The sequence below is a fragment of the Astyanax mexicanus genome, chromosome 14 (genome assembly GCF_023375975.1).
Source record: "Astyanax mexicanus isolate ESR-SI-001 chromosome 14, AstMex3_surface, whole genome shotgun sequence".
In the NCBI taxonomy this organism is placed as follows: Eukaryota; Metazoa; Chordata; class Actinopteri; order Characiformes; family Acestrorhamphidae; genus Astyanax; species Astyanax mexicanus.
Window position 1 is genome coordinate 44,685,198 of NC_064421.1, and position 25,132 is coordinate 44,710,329.

Here is a 25,132-nt window from a genome sequence, read left to right on the forward strand (position 1 = left end):
GATACTATTTTTTTAATGCTTTTTATATATCTTTTTCATCATATGTTTGGAGAAAGTAATAAAATGACTAATGGCTTTATTGTTTTGCACCAAGTAGTATTGTGCATGAAGGAGCTTATTGGACCATCCAGATTTTGGGCAAAAGTTTTGGAACCCCACATGTTTGCAAAAAGTTTTAGGAAACCCTCCTCACACTACTGAGCAACAATCACACTGTCACAGTTAGCTAGTTTCTGTAGGATACGGTTATTGTTGAGCAGAAATGTTGAATCAAAAATCTATTCGGTACCAAGTCTCGCGTTTTTTCACGCGCGAGTTTCCACTCCGCGGATCCCTGAACTCGCATCACCATGGAAGCAGTCGGTTTGTGACATGATGCGCCATTTTGATTCATAACACCAGTCGGAACAGGAAGCAGCGAAGAGCAGCCGAAAAGAAATTCTGCACAAGCGTCTGAGACTGGGTTCACTTAAGACAGGCGAGCTGTCATCTTTCAGAGAGAATTTCTGTCAGCGCTGCTTACTGGAGGCTGAGCTCTGTGAGAAGAAGAAGAAGGAGCTAGTTAGCTAAATGCTAATTGAAAAGTTACTGGGACGCGATGCGTATATTGTAACATACAGCGTGTTTTGAGAGCTTGTTCTTGATTTTAGTAACAGTGAAGTGAGGACGGGTTAGTGATACCGCGGTTAGATATTGTTTACCAACACTAGTTTCCATATTTTGTGTTTTTTTTTTCGTTTATGTTGTAAGAAATCATAAGAGTATGTAGTAATTAGCTTTAGCTGTTACAGTGTTTAACCTAACTCTGCAGTGCAGTGAACGGTTAGGCTGTCACCTGTAGTGAGCTAGCTAACTAACGTTATATAACAACTAATATGGCTCTTACCAGGTTCGTTCGCCTTGTATTTGCTAACCTTACAATTTTTGGGGTGCATAACAATAATACAGTTAGCTAGGTTAGCCATCTGGCCTGCTAACCTTTGGCTAGCAGGGCACACATTGGATTAAAATGTTCTAACAGTAGACCAGACTAGAATACCGTAGTGCCTTTTAGTCACGAACTATGTATGTTGTTTTTATCTAGATAAAGGTTAATTAACTACCTTATGTTACAGTGGTTTTAGCTAGGTTAGACACTTTCATTTTTACTTTAACCCCTTAACAGGCCAGCATTTTTGTCAATTGTCTCCCTGACATTACTCATCTTAAGGATTTCTATTAAAGCATTGTATAAAAAGGTTTCATGTTTCATAATAAACGCTAATACAAATTATAATTGTAGTTGTAATAGAAATGATTAAAAAAAATAGTAAATCTGCAACTTTAAAAATATAATGAATAACAATTATAAAATTGGCACTTTCCTAAACTGTAAATCAAACGGTTAATGTCCTCCAAACCATTACTCTATTTTCAAACATGCAGAATTTGGGTTGATTCTTTTTGCTGATTTGGGATTATTAAGGGAGCATAAAGACAACAGGCAGCTTCTCCAAGTAACCTGTAGGAGTTTTTAAAGCCCACAAAGTTTTAAGAATGTTATTGTACTGCAGAAAAAAGGATTGTGTATCGCCTACACCTGTAGCCTGTATAGGGGACAAGGCGTGTTAAGGGGTTAAGTTACCATTTCTGACCTTTGCAGCAGACAGGTTTAAAAAGAATTCTGTCTATTGCCGCCTTTAAGAGCTGTTTCTTTCTTTGTTTTTATTAGTTATAATGGGAGAGTTTATGGAACAAGTTTCCATAGTGAGAATCCATCACCCTATTCAGTGCATGTTTTATCCCTTATCAAGATGAAGTGTTGGAAATCTCGCCCAACCTAGCTACTCAATTAACTACAGATGTTCGCCTGCCTTTCTTTTCTCTATCTGGTCATGGCTCTACACTGAGGCATATCCCTAAGGATGGTTTGTGGATTAATACCTCCAGAACTACTTGCACAACTCCTTGACCACGAGGACTACCAGAACCGAACAAATGGGGTAGAGGAGCTGAAAAACATAATCTCAGAGCTTGACTTGAACACAGTTTCCTCTGACCTTGTGGTGGAATTTATCCACTTCTTGAATACACTCCTGGATGATACAAACTTCAAAGTGTTGTACGGTACTTTACAGGTCATCAGCCTCCTGGTTCAAAAGCTGGATCACAATGTGGACAGATATTATAAGCTGATTGTTTATGTGGCTCTCAAAACATTGGGGGACACACGCACTGTCCCCCGGAGTGAATACATGAATGTTTTTAGGCAGCTCATGAGGATTGTTGGTCCACAGAAGGTTTTGGAACTTGTAATAGGACACCTGAAGCACAAGAATTCCCGGGTCAGAGAAGATGTCATCAACATCATCACAGCTGCTATGCTCACACACCCTAGAAAAGACTTCAACATCCCGGATCTGTGTCATGTGGTTGCTCCTTATTTAGCAGACAACAAAAAGAGGGTCCGGCATGCAGCTCTAGAGCTTTTTGCTGTTTTCGACTATTGTCTTGACACAGGAAAAAAGCAGCCACTCATGAAGGCCATTGATCGAGTGGAACTGACAGGAGATATGGAGGGACTTATGGCTGCTGTACAGGCTCGAAGGGCCAGGCACGTCCTCCCCCGCCTGTCTGCAGATGGCATGGTAGAATATGCACTGACTATTCCCAAGCCTGGTCAGCGGCGCAGGCCCCAGTTGTGCTCTGGGGCTGACCTAGACTGGGTCCTCAATGGGGGTAGAGTTAATAGTGCTCAAAGTGGCCGTACAGAACTGGACTCAAATGAGCTGAGTGGCTATGGTAGCCTCGGATCTCTGACAGATGAACTTCCGTTGCAGAGGAGAATAGTTAGTGCTGGAAAAGGGAAGAACAAGTTACCCTGGGAGAATTCTGGTCTCCCAGACACCATAAACATGCAGCCACACAGTGCATCAGACAGAAGGTCATATGATAAAGTAAGTAATTGAATCATTCTGTAAATGTTGCATGTGCATAAATAAAAAAAGGGTAATTTAGGAGAGGATATTTGGTCTCTGTGAGAACCTGATGCTTTAATTATTGGTAGAGGTATGGGGATAAAAAGAGACCGTGCTGGTTCATTTGTAGGGGTATGAAAATTGGGGAGCTGCCTGGTTCATTGGTAGGGGTACGAGGATGGAGAGATAAGGCTGGTTCATTGGTAGGGGTAATGGGATGGGGAGTAGGGCTGGTTTATTGGTAGAGGTTTGGGGAGCAGGACTCTTTCATTGGTAGCTGTATAAAGATGGGGAGCGTGGCTGGTTTATGGGTATGGGGAGCAGGGCTAGATCATTGGTAGGTGTATAAACATTGCGAGCAGGGCTGGTTCATTGGTAGGGGAATTGGGATGGGGAGCAGGGCTGGTTCAGTGGAATGGGTATTAGGATGGGAAGCAGGGCTGGGTCATTGGTAGGGGTATGAACATGGGGAGCAGGGCATGGTTCAGTGGAATGGGTATTAGGATGGGGAGCAGGTTAGTTCATTGGAAGGGGTATGAAGATGAGGAACAGGGATGGTTCATTGGTAGGGGTATGAAGATTAGTATGGGTATGGGGAGACAGCTTCTGAAGACATTAGTTACTGACTGCTGGGGGCTCATTGCAGCTGGACAGTGGAGACAATATAGCTCATGTTATGACTAAATAATAAAAAAAATATTGGTAGTTCAGTTGGATGGATCATTCATATCTTATATGACTGCATACATATTTATTTAAACTCACTTGAAAACCATATGTACATAGTGAAAATATATTATATTAAATATATAATTAGTATTAAGCATTATTAGTATTAATACTTTTAATTTTTTAATTACTATAAGCTAAATAGAACTTTGTTTTTTAATTGGCTTAGTCTAGCATTGAAGATCTGACTACCTCATTGAGACAAACCCAGGAATCCTATGTTACCAACCTTGGTAAGTACACTTTACACTTTACACTCTCTCACTTTTCCTACTGGCTGTTTTTATTTGTATACAAATATTTCATACAACATATGCAAAGGGTTTTTTTTTCACAAAGATCTGAAAAATGTTTATATCACGGTGGTGGCATTTGGGCTGGTACTTAATCATGTACTTTGTGAGTGGGTGTTTGTCTCAAATGCACTAATCAAACATGGCTCAAACTACTCAACTAACACGTTTCTGTGTCCATGCTGTCATTTAGGAAAACATTGATTCATGGTTCAGTTTGCTAGTGTCTTATTTAAATATCTTTAAACAATTCATTGTAATTATTTATTATTTAAAGGTACAGTATAGCATACATTGGCTAAATGTCTGTGTCTTTTAATTTCTAGGTTTAACAGAGCCTATTGAGCGTCTTTCTCCAGGCTGGAGGAGAGACACAGTGAGCAAACTTCACCGAAGCTGTAGCCTCGATTCAGACCAAGATATTTTCAAAGCAAGCAGCACCAGAGACACCGAAAAAGGTGACATGATTTTTTTATTCACATATTAAACACTCATATACCAAAATCATGAGAGAGTAGTATATAAATTAATCTTAAATAGTTATCGCTGCAGTTGTGTAAGTTGTGAGATGTTATCTTGTGAGTGTAGTTAGTTGCTTAGTGTACTGTGTGGGTCGAAAATATATTAGAAAGGCTTTACCACCAACAGTGGACAGTGCAGTGGTTGGAAATGATTCTGACCACTGGCATCTATCACACAACTTTTGATATGTAGTTATACTTTCTAGTGTATGTACTTTTAAAGGTCTCATTCTATCGTTTTTTAATTCATTTTAAAATGTCTAGTTGTGGTCTCTAGTATGAATGAATGCCATGTGAGCCGTTTTTTGTTAAAAAAAAAGTGCTCAGGTGTTTCTATTTAGCCCTGCTTTAGCTCACTGATTTACTGGTCTCTGGAGATACAGGGTTTGGCTCTTGCTCATTAATATTTATATTGGCAAATATACTGCCTCTGATTGCCCCCCCCCAATCAACCTCCCAACCACAGTCAATTTTACAGCTCTAAAACTAAAAGGACACAATGTTTTCAGAGATACAGCCTTAGTTACAGATATAGCACTGAGTGCTAGGTAAAGTTAACCCTTAAACTTAATATCAGACTCTCATCGTCGAACGGCCCTGCGGCTGAGAAATGTTATCAATGCTGCCGGCTGAGCGAAGGCTATAAAATAAACAAGCAATTATTTGGTATAAATTAATGTTGTTTTTTTTTTTAATGGCAAAAGTGCTTTTTTGGTCATTTTTGGTTTCCAAATATTTAGTTCATCCCTAGTCTAAACCAGTAACCCGTTTGGGACTGTGAACACACATACACACATACACACACACACACACACACACACTAATAAATTGGGTGATAACTTACTCAGACCAGTGGATAGCTACCCAGAGGGCAAACATGGTGTTAGGTGCACCTGAGCTGTGAATGCTTTCATACCAATTCCTCAAACTCCCCCCCCCCCCCCCCAACACCCCACTATCATCTTCCTTACCTTTTATTACAGACTCCATGATTGTCAATTTCTGTCATTGATTGCTGCAGAGATGATAAAAATGTTATAAACATCCATGCATAGTTTGTATAGTTTTATTTTTCATAGCTTATTCCCTGCTCACCCTCACCAATGTGCCAGTAATTCTAAACAGCAATCTATGTTATAAATGAGCAGCTTGTGCATTGCTGTGTTGAGAATAGATGCTTGCTTCATTCCAGGTTTGCCCAAGCCCAACCGCTTGCTGTGTGGTAACAATATAGGATGCAACTTTTCTCTCCCATCCAATCCACCTCTTCCTGGGTCCTTCCTCCTCCCTTCCTACCCTCTGACTACTCCACCGGGTGTCCAGCTTTCCTCAGCCCACCCTCGTAGATGCCATGATGAGTCCTCACTCTCCATGTCTAACACATGGCCCAACAAGCAAGAATTAAGACCTCATCCCAGGGACCCAATCCCATGGAGAGACAATACTGGTGAGGATGTCAATTATGGAAAATGATGGGTAACCTGTTATTGTGTTTTTGCAAGATTTCAGCACTATGAAGTCAATGAATACTGGTTTTATATGATGTTATCATTTAATCGGCTTAATTGAGAATCAACACATCTGGCAAGCTTCATGCTGCTCACACCAGCTTCTAATGTAGCTGATCAATGTTGAATTTAGAATTACATGGACAACATTTAAAGCCTCTCAGCACAAGTGAGCCACAGGAACTACAGCTAATAAAATTAGAACATTCTTACTTATGGCAAAATTGAATAAGCAGTACAACTTCATTGTGGATTTGCGGGCTTTTGCGTAATTGGGGTTTTTATAGTCATTTGAAATGCTTAAATGAGCAATTATGTCTTCTTTTTTCTTTTTTTTTTTTATAAATCCCATCCCATTTTTTATCTAATTTACAAAGCCAATTACCCAACCCACTCATTAGGACTCCCTCTATCACTAGTAATGCCCCAACAGCAGACGAACCAGCGAACACCCAGTCATAGTGGCAGCACCTTAGTCCGCTGGACCACCAAATAACCCAGCATTTATTTCTACACGCTTGATTATTGTGTATGTGCTTTACCTGAACATCCAAATATAACGCAAATATTTCGCTTCATATCTTTATGCAGGTGAACTGAACTCCAGTAGATGTTCACCACTGTCCAATGTTCACACCTCTCCAGCGAGCATCACATCAGCTTCACCCTTTCCTCAGACACAGAATGTAGCCACGTCTTCACCAACTTTCCCAGGGGCACTGCATCATTTGCAAGATGACTCCTGGCAAAATCAGTCTGGCCGTAATTTTTACCTGGACCTGTCCCTCATGACTCTGCAGGACCAAGATAAGGAGTCTGTGGACCGAGAAGAGGTGATCAACAAAGCTTGAATATTTAAATCGTTTCAGATACAATATCTGATTCTTTTTCAGTACCTTAGAACATAGAACACAAATTAGATGCTAAAAGTGACACATTTTAACATTTTATGAAAACGACTGCAAAAAAGTAAGTGGTATAACTCTCATAAATAGAGAGAAAAGAGCATTTTATAGAGGCAGAGTCTCTTTAAAGCTGGGCAGAGGTTTACTAATCTGTGACAAACAAGGTCTTAAAAATAATTCATATAACATATTATTTCTCTGCAAAAGGGACAAGGCTGGTGGTTAATACTAGATGCTGGTGATCTTTGGGCCGTCATTATATCAGTAGGTTAAAAATTGCTCCTAGTGCAGCTGTCTTTATTAGTACCTGTTGCCCTGCTAATCTCTTTGGAGATGCTGCCATCAAGTTCTAAAGGTAATGTTTTTATTTTGATGAAATGGTGTTCTATTGATGTGAAATGTGTTCTATTTTCTGCTGTGAATAAAGTGTGGGTCTATGAGATTTGCAAATAATTGCATTCTGTTTTAAGTTACATTTATTCAAATTTTACGCAGCATCCCAACTTTTAAGAATTGTAGTTATAACATTTTTATTTTTGTTTCAGATGAAGAACTCCTTGCGCTCCTTGCGTAACAGTGCAGCTAAGAAGAGGGCCAAAGTGAGCCTGAGTGGTTCTGAGCCCGACCCAGACAGCCCAGACTCAGCAGTTAAGCTTGAGCCGACTCTAGATTCACCCTCCCACACCTCACCATCTATGATCAGCCCCTTGAGTGAGAGCAGCCTGTCCAGCCTCTGTTCCCCTCCCACTCCCACAATCAACAGTACCAAGAACAGGTAGGTTTGACTGTTCTCTATGTACATTTATTTTGGTTTTGGTCATTTTTGCAGGCTTAACTGTATGTTTGTATAACATATCACATTGTATAGACATAATGAAATGCATAATGGGGCTAAATTTTAGTCTGTAACATATTTTACATACTGCTGTCCCATGACATTGTATATGCTGAGCATTTTGGCAGATGTTCGTAATCTAAGAATTTGATCATGTTATCAAAGAGAAAATAACATTGTTCAATTAAATTTTACAGTCCTGGGAACTCAAAAACACGAACTCCTAGAGTGTCATCAGCAAAACAGAAAACTCCCTCCTGTGTTAAGGCAGTTTCTCAAGGTATGTTTTGATTCAATGGATTTTGCAATAATTATTAGATATGTATTAAAATATCGATATTGAATCACAAAATTTTGTTTTTCAAAACTGTATTGATTTTAAAACATCACATTTTTTATTATTAGTTTACATGTAAACAAATGGTGTCAGACAGTGGTTTATCTTTTGTTGGGTTTAAAACCCGACCACTAGATATAAGTGTTGTTCGGTCGTTGGATCCCACTTTTATGATTGCTTTTCTTTTTCTTTCCTTTAACTGAAATTCTATAAATATAATATATATATTTTTAATTATTTCAACATAGTGTTGTGATGTATTGTATTGTAACTGCTGTACCGTGATACATATTGTGTTACTGGGTTCTTGCTAGTTTACAGCCCAAATAAATACGTAGTAATGTGTCTCAAATGTGGAACTCGGCACTTGATGTCCATGTGTTTCAGACATCAGGCATTGATGACAAATCACTTTATAAATGTTTATCCATTACTTTTGAACCTGTAAAAATGGAGGGGCTATGTTAAAATTGTTTTTAAACAGTTAATGCAATGTTTTGTTAAGATGAGATAGCACTTTAATGATCATGAAGGAATTTGCAGTGTCACAGTACTGTACATATTGCACACATAATCAAACATTAAAAAAATAAATACATCAACATTAAAGCGCTATTAACACATAAAATAAGATAAATAAAAATAAGCATGGCTAATCAGGGTATTTTAAGTGTATTCAGAAGCAGCATATGTATTATTGCAGTTGGAAAATAGATAAATGTTATTACTAGGAGCAACAATAACATAGGAGCGAAATTTTATCAAACACAAATTAATTTAATTACAGCTAAAAATCAACAATTTTATAACATCTTGATGTGATGTAGAGGCAAAGATCATCACTTTTGGACAGTTTGCTTATGATTCTGAACATGTATGCAGTCTGTAGCATGAAGTATTTATGTAGATTAAACTTTATTCTACAGGTCAACAACAGCAGGAAAACACCCTCTGTGATGTGAGTGTTGTTGGTCAGAGAGTCGTTTATTGTAACGGAGCAACAGAGGAAGAGCAGTGCAGAGAAACGGTGTCCCCTCCTCATGTTAGACCTGCAGGTCGGGAACCTGTCCGTGCTTTCAGGCTCGCAAAAGGTAAATTTAGATTTCAAGTCTTATAGAAATCAGGTAAAGCTGTTTTTCTTTTTCACTCTAAATACCCAGTTTTATGTTTCAGGATCTAATATACACAACAGCAGGGGCTCCCCAGCTGGGAACATGTCTGAGGGTCTGGTTGGCCAGGGTCAGTAAAATCTGCATGTTGATCACACACACACACACACATTTATTTGCAAATTAATGCTCTAAAAGACAATATTTGTATTTGGAATTTGGGAGAAATGTTGTCTGTAGTTTATAGAATAAAATAACAATGTTCATTTTACTCAAATAAATACTAATAAATAGCAAAATCAGAGAAACTGATTCAGAAACTTTTATTTAAGAATATATTTAAGAATTTTTCCTCTTTCTTGTTTAGGTGTTTTTGGATCTATTGGCCTTCCCAGCAATTCCAGTGTGGCAGAATGGCTGGATGACACCACAAGCAAAGCCCTCCGGAACTCACCGGATGGAATGTATAGTTATACTGATTTCATCGAGAGCCCTAAAGCAGAGAAGTCAGTGGTGAGCAGCATTTTTTACTCCATTTCAAACATTTTGTGATTTAATTATTAATCATCCCACTCTAGTTTACATCTTCAATAATTTAAGAGGTATTTCTTTGTGTACTGTTTTCATACATTTTTCCAAAAACTTGAGAAAATGTTATTTGAATTAAAATTGTAAAAACTTAATCTAAACAATATCCCACCATCCCACCATTTGGGAAATCTTTGAGAGGTGATTTTTGTAAAAGTTGCAAAACCAGTATATTGTATATTCAGTGCTTGTTTTTAAGTTTAAATATTTTCTACTAAATAATGACTAGGTTTATATTATATTTGCAGGAGAGAATGAAACTGTCCAGATTTTCAAGGGACAAGATGCATCAGCAAGAAGCCCGGCTCACGCAGAATGACCAAACGGAACATCAACCCAGGACGGAAAAAACTAGGCAGCACTTACGACACACCGTGTCTGAAATAAACTCTAATGAATCAACCCCACTGAAAGGTACAGTTAACTATTAATTATTGAAATTACAAACGGATACTCAAACAAACAGATGATGATAACTATTTCCTTTTTACTTCTTGCTTCTAGATCTGCAACTGAATGGTATTTATTTACCCTCAACTAAAACTGCACTCCTCACAGATGCCTCAAATGCTACCAGTGTGCAGGAATCTCAAAATCCAGTTAAATTTAATTGCTCCGTTCCACAACATCAACCCAGCCCCCCTGCAGCTCTCCCTAACAAACAAACACAGCCAGGTCGTAGAAGGGCTGTCAGTCTGAACAGAGGGCGTCCATCTCTTTCTAACAGCTCTGGTGAGTGCTGTTCTATAATTGTGTTGTATTGTGATTCTGTAACTTCTGTAGTTGTTGTTTTTTTACCTAATATATACAGTAAATAAATGAAATATCTGACATAACTGACTGTGCTAAATACAGTTATTTACAAACTTTCAAAAAACTGCAAATTGCACCCAGAAGGAAGGGCCTTGTTCCAGTGGTATTTAAAAAAAAAAAAAAAAAATTTATTTGTTATTTGGAACAATAAATGGCTAAATGTGTACACCCATTATGGGAATTTTTATTGAGCTACTCATTTAGCAATAGTGTGCAACACGTGTAAAACATCAGGTTGTCTATGGAGGTATGGAGAACAGAATTTTCATTCAGGAGAGGTTGACCACTGGTTTCAGGAACTTTATTAATGTAACTTTGGCATGTCAAAGTGCCTGTAAAGACCAAATGTGATCTGGCATCATATAAAATTGCACGCTACACTGTGACACCAGGCCTTATGGACGTGTGACAAAGCTTGGCATTTGCCACATTGCCTCCTCATGTGGATTTATTGTTGTCTAATGAGACTCATCATTGAAGATGACCTGCTGCCGTTCTTAGTTACTCCATTATACTAGGCTGGCATGTCGCCATTGCAGTTAAGGGCAGTCATCATAATGGTGTGCATGCATGTAGTCCTGCATCATCGGTTCATTTTGAGATTACAGAGAAAAATGTGACAAAAAGCACATTTTAGCTCATCCAAACAACAGTATGTTTAAGAATATTTGAAAACACATTTTAGCTTATTTGTATGTTGTTTATGGTAAATGTGAATTCTTTACTATGTAATTATCACATCTTAACCCAAATTTAAAAATATATATATTGTTTTTTTTGTTTGTTTTTTTAACACCTAGAAGAATTCACACCGGGTACCCCAAAGAAGGATCCTCATGAGCAGCAAGAGCCACGTCCGTTCTCAAAACCAGACTTGGCTCTCACTCAGAGTTTTAGATTGCTCAGCTCTGATGACTGGTGAGTCTGCGACCTTAAATAATATAACTGATTAAGATTTAGTTTGCTCCCTTTGTTTTATTGTTTTGTGTAAATTTGCTTTTATTTTTAGCAATGTTTTTTAAGAAACATTACATTACCAGTCAGCTAAAGTGTTACATAATTTCATTCTTTGCAAAACAGCTCAATCGCAGCCAGATTGGATGGAGAGCGTCTGTAAACAGCAGTTTTCATGTTTTACCACAGAAGCTCTGTGGTATTTAGGTCTTTAGGACTTTGACTGGTTCATTCTAACACATGAATATTCTTTGATCTAAATCATTCCACTGTAGCTCTGGCTGTATGTTTAGGGTCATTGTCTTGTTGGAAGGTGAATCTCTTTCCCAGTCTCAAGTCTTTTGCAGAATCTAACAGGTTTCCTTCTTCCTACCAGAAAATTATGGTATAAATACTTTTGTAAGCCATTGTATTTGCCACACGATCACTGTTAATAGTTTTTCTTTTCAGTTATGCAGAAACCGTTTTTAGTCTGCTGAATTTTCATACCATTTAAAGTAAATTTTCCTGATTTTGGCCTGCCTGGACTGGATTTTGATATGAAGTTGCTACAAGGACCTTTTGATTGTCCAGTTATTTGATGTATTCACTTATCTGATATTTTCACACAGGGAGAAGAAAATCGAAGGCCTGACATTTCTGCGCAGTTTAGTCAAGTATCACTCTGATGTGCTTATTAGCAGACTTCATGATGTTTGCCTTGTTCTCATTCAAGAGGTGAGCCACTGCTTTCTTATCACATTCCTGTAAATTACTGTAACTTATTGTAATGATTTTTACTAGAGATACACCAAATAAAAAAAATGTGGTCAAAACCAAAACTAAATGAAATATTTGGCTGAAGGCTGTAATTTAAAAAATATATATATTTTGCTTTACTGCAAGAATGCATTACTGCAACAAAAATAAATATTAATGTTTTATTTTGTGTAAATATAACAGCTTTATATATTCAGTATAAACAAAACAACTAATGGTGTTACAAAATTTAAAATATGACAAACAAACCCACAAAACTAAAGTGCAGCATATTTAGTGTTATGCATATAAACTGCAAACAAACAGTAAAAAGAAATACAGTCAATAGCAAAACAAATACAAAATAGACTGCTTTCAATAATATTGCTTTTTAATTTATTTACATGAAAGAGTTTTTTTTTATCAAGTCAGTTTGTTCTGTCGATTGTAAAAGGAAGTGTAGGACTGTCACTGCTGATAAAAAAAAATCCTAACGTTAAAGGACAATATAACTGCAACAAAAACATTGCAATATAACTTAAATTCATTTATATCTAAATTTTATTTTGTACTACAAATATATATAAAAAGTATATTAGTAAATATACTGAAAGTAAATTATTTAATTTCCAGATAAAAGGTCATTATTTTTTCAGCAGTTTAAAAACAAGAAAAGTTAAAAGTAGGGAAGTCTTTTTACTTTTTTTACTATTTTTAAAATAATTGTATCAATTATTTACAGCCAATTTTTAGCACAAAATAAACAGGTACTAAATGGCCATATAAAGGGTTTTTCTTAAATAAATGAACTAAAAAATGTCACACAACAATTCACTGGTTCTCCTGTTTTTTCAATTGCTGTCCGGATGCAAGAGTTTTCACTGAGTAAAAGTGTGAAATATTTTTCACAGACGCCCCCCTGAGAAAATAATCCTGTCCGGATAGGGCTTTTGACATGCAGTTTTTATAAGCTATATTAAGCTTAAGACAGACGTTCTTGTCTACAATTAAATACAGTGAAAAATGTAAGAGAGAGTGCTGTAAACATTCTTAAAATACTTGTTTATTCTTGTATGAATGTGAGATACTAAATCAGTCAGTCTTTAAATAGATCAGTGCTAATAAAAGTGCATGAAAAGATTTCGCCAAAAGATTCATGTCCACATGCTGTTTTTTTTGTCTGACAGGTTCGTAATCTGCGGTCTGGAGTGTCACGAATGGCTGTGGTGACTTTGGGAGAGCTGTATTCAGGTCTTCAAAAGGGAATGGATCAGGAGCTGGATGCTACAGCCAAGGCCCTCCTACACAAAGCAGGAGAATCCAGTGCCTTTATCAGGCTGGATGTGGACGCAGCACTGGACAGCATGGTGCAGAACTGCACACCCACCCGAAGCATGAGCGCCCTTCTCACCGGAGGACTTGGGTACGGAAGTTAGCTTCCAGTTAGCTTGTTATTGAGTTTTACATTTTTGTACATGCAGTGCATAACTTTCCTTTCCTCTTTTTCTCTTTTCTGTTTTCGGTTGCCTTCTAAAGTCATTTAAATGCTGGGGTAAGAAAGTGTACTTCTCAACACCTGGCTGTTCTGGTAGAGAAGATTGGTGCTGCCCGCTTATTGTCTGGAACCAAAGACCTCACTGACCGAATCTTGCCTGCTGTTTGCAAACTGGCACAGGATTCCTCCCAAGAAACCAGGTTTGTACTGTAATTAAACCAAAGGTTCTTAAACACTGTGTTCATTTATTGTCAACTTTATTAGACACTCCTATCTAGCTGGTCTGTCTTGTCAGAGACAGAAGCTCATCTGTTGCTGCACAGTTAGTCTTGGTCATCTTCTAGTCCTTTATCAATGGTCACAGGAAGGATATTTCTGATTTGTGGACTATTCTCACTTTAGCAGTGACACTGAGGTGTTTAAAAACTTCAGCAGCACTGCTGCGTCAACACACACTAATTCACCACCATCAGTGTCACTGCAAGTGCTAAAAATAAACACCACCCAAATAATATTTGCTCAGTAGTGGTCCTGTAGTGTCCTGACCATTAAAGAACAGAGTGAAAGAAGGAGGATAAAATATGCAGAGAAACCAAAGAAATATAATTTGTACAGTTGGTCATAATATTCAGACTGGACTGTTTATTTAATTAACCTGGTAAATACTAAATCAATATTATGATTTTTTTTTTCTGCTCTTTTATTTCCCTCAGATACCATGGTCGCAAGATGCTGCTGTTATTGTCATCTCACCGCGACTTTGATAAAATGTTGGTAAAATACATTCCAGACAAAGACCTGGCAACCATTCGGGACACGGTACTCACTCTAAAAACCAAGGTGACTTTACCATACATCTGTTTTAATACATGATCATATACAGTGCTGTCAAAAAGTATTTAATTATCTACTTTTTCCCAAGTATTGCACATGACACATTAAACTGTTTGAGATCATCGAACTAATTTAAATATAAGCTAAACACAGAAGGAGTAAACACAAAATGTAACTTTAATATAATCATTTATTGAAGATGAAGATTATTTAAATCCCAAAAGTATTTGCCATTTAAACTTACTAAATTAACCATTTAATCAGTGAGTAACTAAAAGCTAAGCTATGCTAAGCTAATAAATGCTTCCATTTATTTACAGTAAGCTTAGCTTTCCAGATTTCCAGTAAGGCTGGGTGCAGCAGCCTTAACATTAGCAGCTAACTGCTAGGTCTAGTAAATGACGCCTGACAGCGCTATACTGAGGAACCCTGAGTGTTCTGGTAAGCCAGGGCACTATCAGCTAGCAATTCCTCCCAAATAGCTTGTTTGAACATGGTAAAAGCACAGACTACAGTCTAAAATACTCATATCTAACCATCGAAAGAGCTAGCGTTTGGCATGGTTATCGCCTAATGCTAATACTGCTCCAGCAGTGCTAGCCAGGTCCAGCAGGCTACAGGTCGGGTTGGCAGCAGGCTACAGGCAGATAATACTTACCTCTGAAAGGCGATAGAGCTAGCTCTTAGCAGCTAATGCTAATACTAATGCAGGCTCAGTGATTGAGAACTAAACTGAAACTCCTGTATAACTCTGTACTTCCCCTTATTGACACTCTCTTGGCTATGACCAGACGTCTGGCATAGCTGTAGCTCGATAAATATTTGTGTAGTTTATTTTCATTAATATGTTAAGAATAGCTGCATTAGAGATTAATGTTTGTGATTATAGGGACTGGGTGAGATGCATCATGATACTCCTTCAGCTCGGGGCAGGCACTCCCTCTCTGGCGGTGGACTGGAGCATGTTTCATCGCTCACCCGTGACTCTCAACATGCCCACAGGTAAATCATTTATTAATACCAACATTTAGTCCACTTCCGGAGTTTATTTTATTTTATTTTGCATTAATTTTGTTGCATTACTTTTCTGTTCTGTGTCTGACCTGTTTTACTGTCATTGTGTATTTCAGTAAAGACAAAGCACAGATCCACAGCATCGCAGATAAGACAGAATACATCAAGCAGCTTAAGGCTCTGATGGGTTCAAAAGATTTCCGGGAGCGCATCAAGGGCATCAGTCAGCTGGTCACAGACTGTGAGGACAACCCGTATCTGGTCATTGGAAACATGTTTCCGGTAATACATGTGCATTGATATTTAATACATTCAGCATAAATCATATATGATCTGTAAAGATCCATGTATGAGAATGGTTGTTGGGAATGGTGTCCTAAAATATGTGTAAAAATATTAGACGTTAAATATTTACGTTTTAAATGCAATTTAATGATGCAGCTAAACAACAGAAAATTTATTTATGAATAACTAGAAAATCAAAATAATAATACTATTAAAGTTATATCATTGCATTTTGCTCATGATTGGATTCACGATTCTGGATTAATGATACATTTTTTCCTAATATTTGAAACACATTTTGAATACTAATTTTTTTTTTTTTCATATTTCCTAACTGTATAAACAATGCCTAATGCATCTTATGTAAATGCTTCATGTAAAAATATTTGTATAAGTACTATTCATTATTATATATTATAAGTACTGTTTTAAGATTTAACAAACTGCTTAGATTTAATTTTAATATTAAATAAAAATCAACTTAAGAGATATGGAGTTAAAGTATTATCGAAAAGTTAAGGAAGTGAATATAAATACTTTACTTAAATATATTTTTTGTGTATATTTACTGAAGTATTTCAGTATTTCTGACTTTAATGTACTTTAATTCATCTGCATTTTCAATTAAAATAGTGTATTTATCACTCCTTTACACTATCCAAAATCTATTGCTCCTTTTGGCTTGTAAAGGCTGTGTGGCCGGCATCAAATGAACCACAGCTCCCCAGGTTTAGCCTCAGCTCCCACAAGCAAACAGAAACAACACATCCAGAACAAACCCTTTTAGGAGGCTGTAACAAAAATGATAGACAGCTATCTCTGGCTGTTGATTGGCGTAAAATAGAGGCTGACATCAAAAAGAAGTTTGTGTGTGAGTGGCTTCAGTCTAAAATTATTGACATGTCCTCCACTCTTTGCTCATGCCCACTGGTTCTCGGGCTTGCTCTATTGAAATTCTGTAACTGCATGAGATTTTATAGTAACAGACTGTAAAATCGTCTGTTCTTGCAATGCATCGTTAAACTCATACAACCCTACTATTAAACAAAAAAAAATCATAATAATTGCAGGTCCAGTGTCTTAAATCAATAATCTCCTGATCGAGGGGAAGGGGGTCATTAAAATACATGAGAAATCAAGAGTGGGTTTAGATCCAGTTATGCAAAGCTCACAGCCAATGTATGAGGGTTGGTAGCTCTGATCTAAAGTTATTTAGATATTTTGATGAGAGATTGTAAAGTAATTGAATGTTACTCCAGTGGTTAATCAAAGTGATTTATTTATTTATTCATTTATTTAAATTAGCATAAGCAGTATCTAAACTCAAAGTTTTCTTTGGACTTTAGCTTTAAAATGTAAATGTAAAATATAATCATAATAATCAGGTACGCTCACTTTTTAATTTTTTTTTTCTTCTCTGCAACAGGTATTTGATGCGTTTAAATCACGACTGCTGGAGTCAAATAGCAAGGTCAACCTCTATGCTTTGGAGGCCTTACAGAAGATAATCAAACTGCTCAATGACCACTTGTCCCAAGTGGTCTTCATCCTTGTCCCTGCTATAGTGGACAATCACCTCAACTCGAAGAATGATGCCATTTACATTGCTGCAATAGGTGCCATCGAAGCACTCATTAGTAATCTTGGTGGGTATAACCTAAAATAACTATATAACCAGAAAAAAGTGTATTTTTATAGTGACTACAGAGTCGTTAAAAAAAACGATTTGCCCCCTTACAAATTCCTTTCATTTGTGCATTTTTGTCATAATTACATTTTGCAGATCATCAAACAAACTTTAAACTAAATTATCTTTGTCTAATATTAAAGTGTGTTTAATAATTGAAAAAAATATATTTTTGACAAGAAAAACAAAAGGAATCTGTAGGGGAAAATACTTATTTTACATCTCTGTATATTTTTACATCAGGTTCATGTGTTTAAAAGTTGTTTGGCATAAATAAAATAAAATGAAAACTGCAGGTTTAACTTCTGTGACAGATTTGCTGTGGCTAGACATGTCTTGTCTTATTCTCATAGATTATTTCTGGGTTTATTTAAAGCTTATTTTGTTGCTAATTGATTTTCTTATTTTAATATATAAATTTATAATTGTTCATCTTTTATATGGGATTCTCTGTGATTGAATCATTTAATTTGTGTTGTTTGCTTTTGACATTTTTCAGACAGCACACTTCTTCTTCAACCTTTTTGCACAAAGGCTCAGTTTCTGAGTGGGAAAGCTAAAGTGGTTCTTGTTGATAAAGTCACAGGTATGTACAGATACACATGCTGTCCTTAGGCTTTGTCACATGATTTAGAAGATTTGCCCAGAGACAGAGTCAGAAAACAGTGTTAGTTGTCTGTCCCAGAAATGTCTTTATTATTTGTAATTATCATGTAATTATCATGTGTCTCTTAATGTAGTCATATTTTGTCTGATTTGAATTAAGCATTTGAGTCTATAATAATAAATTTGTCTTGGTGGAGAGGATGAAAGATATATATTGAGGAGGAATGGACAAATATCCAAACAGAAATCTAGACTCGAGTCAGTCTGGGGAGAAAAATGGCAGACTGCATATAAGTGCTTTATTACAGCTCCTTTCCAAAAAGGTCCCTTTTAGGAACTCGCTGCTCATTCTTCCAAATATATTTTGTGGCTTATAGAATAGACTTTACTAAAGAGCTGCCTCTAAAAAGGAGAGAAATCTGTGTAGATTAACATCCAGTGCTCCTTTGACCATGTTTTTTATTTACAGTTTTGTTTACTTAGCTTTACAGGTCTCATCACCCAGTGGTGAGACCTGCTGAGTTCCTTACTAGTGTCTCATAATGCGCCTTATAATCTGGTGTGCCTTTTATAGGTAAAAAATAGACCAGAAAATAGACGGTTATTGATAGTGCACCTTATAATCTGGTGAGCCTTATAGTGCGAAAAAATATGGTATCTTTATAACAGACTCCAACAGTAAATTTTATATTCTCTGCTTAGAGAAACATGTTGATATATTTAATCTAACCCTTAACTATGTCCTTTTGCCCAGCCCTATATATTGTGTATGTAAGTCATGGATATTGTCCTGGGAACGTTTTGGATCAATGTTAAAAAATAAATAAATAGTGTGCTGTAGTTGTGCCGTCTTGTTAATTATATACTAGTATATATTAACATGGTCTAAATATTGTTAGTCAGTTTTTTGCTCACACCGTATTTTTATGTTTCTGAACATCACTTGATTATTTACGGAATGCTTGATAATATAACGCTTTTTCTTTTAAATTTAGAGCTGGCGAAGGAACTGTACCCAAGAAAACCACAGCTAGTAGAGCAGAAAGTGCTGCCTCTACTTTGGCACCTGCTTGGGACTTCGGGCAACAGTGGTACTATCCATGGGAGGAGTGGTAGTGTGAGAGGGGCCACCAACAACCTGTGTCAAGCCCTTCACCTACACATGGGTCCAGCTTTGCTTGATTGTGCTTCCTCTCAACCTTCCAATATCCACCAGAGTCTGAATGACATTCTTAAGAACTTTTCAACCTCTTGAGATCACCTTCACAACTACACTCAACAAACTTTGTTACACTTTAACCAACCATTTATTCTACTTGAAGACAGATGTCCTTGCCTTTCCTTCAGTGCCTGTACTGTTTATCAGTTAAATAAACCCTGGAATTTAGCATTCAAATTTTTAGACCAAAACTAATCCTTCTTTAAAAGAAATCATGTGTTGTGCTCATGTATTGGGCTCAATGGCAAATAATCTTGCATTAATCACAGTGCCTGTACTTTAAAAAATAATAATAATATACTAAAGAATTCAGTTTTAATACGTTGAATTAGAAAACTATAAGAAGTCCTTCACTAATGAAGAAAATAATTTAGCTTTAAATCAGGTTTAACACTCCTAAGAGCACTCCTACTGTTGCACTTTGAAATATTAACACTATCATGATCATTTTTCATGGGAATATAGTCTATATTGTCCTGTGATTGTGATTATTATTGTTACATTTTGGTTGCGTATTTTTTAAATGCTGACATATCCTAAGGAAACCATGCAGAATGTAATTTTTTAAATGCACAATAGAAAAGGATGTATAGTCTAATGTTTTTGTTTGTTTGTTTGGGTGTAGTGTAGTGGCACAGTATTTGCTTAATATGTGATGTCTATTGTTGCAGTATATAATGCCTCTTATTTTGTGCACGGATGAACACTTAAAAATAATTTTAGCGTTTGTTACAGTTGGGAACTGTCCTACTACCTTTGCATGAACAAATTTATTGGTGGAGTGACCAGAATATATTTGTGCATATATTTGTTGATGTTCACAGATGCCTATATGAACTTTGGATGTGAAAGAGCTGTATTTTTGGTGAAACGTAGAAGATACAATGATAAAAGCTGGCTTTGAAAAGAAATTGTATATTTATAGGTTACACATGAATTTATTCCCAGATCTGTAATTTGTATTCAGTATAGTGCCAGTCTCAAATAGATTTTCTGCATATCTGGTGTTAAATTACATGGAATATGTTTCTCAGCAGTGTAAGACCTAGTGTAAGATGGATCTATATAATAAAATGTTTTATTTCTGTAATGAAATGATTTTATGAACTACACACATTTTTCTTTGCACAGGTTACATGCAAATATACTGTCAGCACTTTATTTTTTTTTTAAATCCCATTTTCTCTCAATTTAGTTGCTACTCAGCCCCCATTACAATCCTCATATCCCCCAACACAAGTGATTCCACAACACCAGGAGGGTGAAGACTAGCACATGCCTCCTCTGATACATGTGAAGTCAGACTCTATTTTTTTTTAACTGATGCTGATGCAGCATTACCGTATAGCATCACAGCGCTAACGCTTGGAGGAAAGCGCAGCAACTCGGTTCTGATACATCAGCTCACAGATGCCTTGGGCTGAGCAACATATATATATATATATATATATATATATATATATATATATATATATATATATATATATATATATATATATATAGCTAAAATATAAGAGACCACTTAAAATGTGTTTCTTTGATTTTACAGAATTAAAAACCTCTGAATTATATAATCAAGTGGAAGATGGATGATCACAAGCCATAAAACCAAGCTGGCCTGATGGAATTTTTGCACCAGGAGGGACAAAGTTATCCAAAATATTGATTTCTGAACTCTTAAAATCTTATGAATATGAACTTGTTTTCTTTGCATAAAAGGTTTCTTTCTCAGAAACCTCTGCATTTATTTTCTTATTTCAGCCATTTTTTTCATTTTCTGCAAATAAATGCTCTAAATGACAATATTTTTATTTGGAATTTGGGATAATTGTTGTCCGTAGTTTATAGAATAAAACAACAATGCTCATTTTACTCAAACAAACCTATGAATAGCAAAATCAAAGAAATTGATTCAGAAACTGAAGTGGTCTCTGAATTTTCTCCTGAGCTGTATATATTAAAATGTGTGTAGATTTTTTTAAAATATAAAATAAAAACAAGTGTTAAACAAATAACTCCAGACAAAATACTTACAAAAGTATTTATTTATTTATTTACTGAATTCTATTTTTGAGCACATTACAGACAAAACAGTATTTATATAAATATTTTTTTTTCATGACTAGAGCATGTCAGGTCTGAAAGGGTTAAATTCACGAGAATGTATATTCACTACCTGCGCAACCTGTGCGCACACTGGAGCTCCTGAATACATGACGGCAGACCGCTGTGACGCGCTTTAGCGCCACATTTGACATGATGTCTATGGACTGGAGTAACTTGCTGGAGTACTGAAGAACCGGAGTACTGGAATAGGACACCTGCTTCTTTATCACCATATTTAGGATATATAGATCACAGTTTCTGGCTCATTCCTTCCTTCCCCTCTCTGAAACATGTTCATCTTAACTAATGTTAGACAGCGGAGCTAGGCTAGCCAGCGGGTGGTTTGTTTATGTGTGGACACCGGACTGAAGAAGAGCGAGGAGTCTCTGGAAGTAAAAAAAGAAATTAAGTGTTGACTCTAACAGTTTGAGGATTACGTTACTGTTAGCTCAGAGGATAGGATAAGTAGATAGCTAGGCTAGTTACTAACTTAGCTAATTATGTTAAAGTCAGCTGATTTACAGGTCCATGTAACTTAGGCAGCTAACCAAGCTTCCGTCTACCTAGCCTAACAGTTTGTTTGTCTACTGGCGTTACCTAAAGCTAAGTTGGATGGCTAGTTTTAGTTTAGTTTTAGTGTAGCTTACCGATATACTATAGACTACAGTGATTCACCGGTAACGTGCTGGCTGCTTGTATAACGTAGGTTAGTTAGTTAGTTAGCTAAATTAGCTAGCTAACTAACTAGGTTACCTAGCGTTACCTGGGTTAAATAGCTAGTTTGTTTTAGTTTTGGTGTAGCCAAACGATATAACGTACAGATATTTACCACGAACCGGTTGGCTCGTTGTATAACGTAACAGTTAGTTAGTTAGCTAGCTAGCTTAGCTAGGTTAGGTTAGTTACTCTGTTATTGTAGTTAGGGTTAGCTTAGTTAATTAACGCAACTAGCTATCTCTGAGTGCACGGTATTAATAGCTGACTTGGTTAGCTAGCTAGCTCAACAGCTAGCACCTAACAGCTAGTTAATAACTAGTTAGCTAACCTAGCTATCTCTGAGTGCACTGTACTAATGGCTGACTTGGTTAGCTAGCACTTAACAGTGTTTTTCAACTAGATGGTTTGTTAGCTCGTTTTCCCCCAACAAAATGTTATTTTCTAAATTTAGCTAACCTATTAAACAGGTATGAGTTTCACAGAAGACGTCTTGTTGTATAACGTAACTAGTAAGCGTTAGCTGTTGGTTAACCTATTAGCTTAGCTCCTCTGTTATTAAAATGAGCAGGATAAATCAGAGGACGCTGTTTCAGACCTGGGGCACTGGTGTTCCTGAGACAGCTCCAGCTGTTAAAAAGGTGTCACACCGTCGTACTGTGGGCACAACTCAAGCCCAGGGAAAAAGGAAGGACAGGGTAACTGAAAATGGGCATCATATGTCTCACCGCAGCTCCCTCTGGGCAGAGGTTTGTCCCCCGGTGACCAAGTCCAATGAAGCTCCTGAAGAGGAGCCAGAGCTGGATGATGATCTGATGCTCCAAGCTGTACATGAAACTGAAAAATCTATAGAGCTTTTAGAGAACAGCACCGGGACAGAGACTGAGGAATTAGTAGCGGATTCAACAACAGACCTTCCTGGATATGACAGCTCCTCAGGCAGAGTGTGGATCTACCCAACCAATTTCCCAATCAGGGACTATCAGCTAAAGATTTCAGAAGCTGCCCTGGTCCACAACACACTGGTCTGCTTGCCCACCGGCCTGGGGAAGACCTTTATCGCCTCTGTGGTGATGTATAACCTGTATCGTTGGTATCCTTCAGGAAAAATAGTCTTCATGGCCCCCACGAAACCCCTTGTGGCACAGCAGATTGAAGCTTGTTATAAAGTCATGGGAATACCACAGCAGCACATGGCAGAGTTAACAGGTATGTTTTTCTTTTTTTTCACAGCTGTGAATAGACATCACCTGTGTCAGTATGTGTCTGCAGTCATAGTTGTCATACAAACACTGTGTTACAATGCTTATAGTACCAAGGACAAGATTGGACACACAGTCTTATTCAATCTACATTCTAAATTAATATTAAAAACATTGAGACAATTAAGGGATACACACAGAATTAGCAAACGGTAAAACACTTGCTCCACAATCCTCTCATCTAAACCTCATCAACTGAGATGATGATTTGGGATGAATCTGGAGCTTCACAGCATGAGGGAAAAGCAGCAACTATTGTTCACCACCTCCAGGAACTCCTTCAAGACGCTGAGAAAACTATTCCAGGTCACTCTACCTCATGAAGACACTGTGAAACCTATTCCAGGCGGCTCGACATTGTGAAGACACTGAAAAAATTCCAATAGGTTGCAGATTTTTCCTCAAAGATATACCTGGATTTAAGAACACAAATGATGTGGGGTTTGATGCTGCAGTTGACCTGCAGGTTTAGGTTCAGCAACAGTTTGTACTGAAAGAATGAGGTCAGCTGACTACCTGAATATACTGAATATAGACCAGATTATTCCATCAATGGATTTTTTTCTTCCCTGATGGCACGGCCATATTCCAAGATGACAATGCCAGGATTCATGGGGCTGGCATTGTGAAAGAGTTCAGAGTTCAGGGTTCAGGGAGCATGAGATCATCATTTTCACACATGGATTGAGAGAGTTCACCACAGAGTCCAGAGCGTTACCTCATTGAGAATCTTTGGGATGTGCTGGAGAAGGCTGTGTGCAGCGGTCAGACTCTACCATCATCAATGCTGCAAGATCTTGGTGAACAGAACAGAATAAGTAGCATATGGAATTTTGAAAAAATGTTAGATCATGATGTTTAAAGACATTTATCATGTTTTCACATGCAGATAAAATGCATTAGTACCATCAAATAAAAAGAAAATCTGATTAAATACTTTGTATGTGTTGTATCCTATTGTACAATATACTGTGATTAACAAAAGCCATATCATGAATCATGATAATAGCATTTTCTCATAAAACCAGTCTATAATTACTGTGGACCTTTAATGATTTTTTTAAGGATGCACTGATGTGGGTGTTCTGGGCTGATACCAATACGGGATATTTCATGTGTATTTATCTGCCAATGCAGATGTCTTTATCGAAATACATTTTTTAACTAAGAGAGCCTAGCCCCTAAATCAATGACTTTTAAAGAAGTGCTGTCAGTGTCTTCCAATTGTAGTAGCGCAGTCAGCATTGCTTGGCCCTTTTTCCGGCATAAAATAAATACGTCAGCATGTATCTCTTTCAAATATTGGCCATATATGCCTATGCTAATGATTGAGATTTAAAAACACAAATATATATTTATAAAATCTGAATTAAAGAGAAGTTTATTTTTAGTTAAGTCTGAACATTAAAAAAAATGCTATTATTTTTTATATACCCCTAGTTTATGGGTATGCATTAAATATTCTACTGTTTTTGGTAGATTTATTACTATATTACATTAGTTTTATGTTTCATTTTTTATTTTGTTACATAATTATTATTTTATACAGAATAAGACTTTTAATAAGTTACTGTAATTAACAAAAACAAAAAAAAAGGTTTACAGCTGCTTTTGTTTTCTGCT

At 36.8% G+C, this 25,132-nt stretch overlaps 2 protein-coding genes across 4 annotated transcripts in view; both read left to right on the forward strand.

The window, feature by feature from the left end:
- Positions 1-352: 352 nt before the first annotated feature.
- togaram1 (TOG array regulator of axonemal microtubules 1) lies at positions 353-19,604 on the forward strand. Of its 3 annotated transcripts, none has more exons than XM_049463316.1 (22): positions 353-2,936; positions 3,856-3,919; positions 4,306-4,437; positions 5,693-5,947; positions 6,600-6,841; positions 7,459-7,688; positions 7,946-8,028; positions 9,012-9,176; positions 9,259-9,324; positions 9,562-9,707; positions 10,031-10,196; positions 10,287-10,514; positions 11,396-11,513; positions 12,161-12,266; positions 13,475-13,710; positions 13,824-13,982; positions 14,496-14,622; positions 15,506-15,618; positions 15,747-15,912; positions 17,342-17,561; positions 18,102-18,188; positions 19,204-19,604. In XM_049463316.1, the coding sequence occupies exons 1-22, from the start codon at positions 1,905-1,907 to the stop codon at positions 19,461-19,463; spliced, it is 4,401 nt and encodes a 1,466-aa protein (XP_049319273.1). In that variant the 5' UTR covers positions 353-1,904; the 3' UTR covers positions 19,464-19,604. The 3 variants fall into 3 exon arrangements, with proteins under 3 accessions (XP_049319273.1, XP_049319274.1, XP_049319275.1); XM_049463317.1 differs by having other exon boundaries at positions 11,399-11,513; XM_049463318.1 differs by lacking the exon at positions 5,693-5,947.
- A 2,419-nt stretch (positions 19,605-22,023) lies between these two features.
- Positions 22,024-25,132, forward strand: part of fancm (FA complementation group M) — a 42,075-nt gene continuing 38,966 nt past the window's right edge. Inside the window, exons 1-2 of the mRNA XM_049463789.1 lie at positions 22,024-22,247; positions 22,282-23,456. Coding sequence (XP_049319746.1) covers positions 22,811-23,456 — 646 coding nt within the window. The 5' untranslated portion in view covers positions 22,024-22,247; positions 22,282-22,810. The remainder of the gene's footprint in view (positions 22,248-22,281; positions 23,457-25,132) is intronic.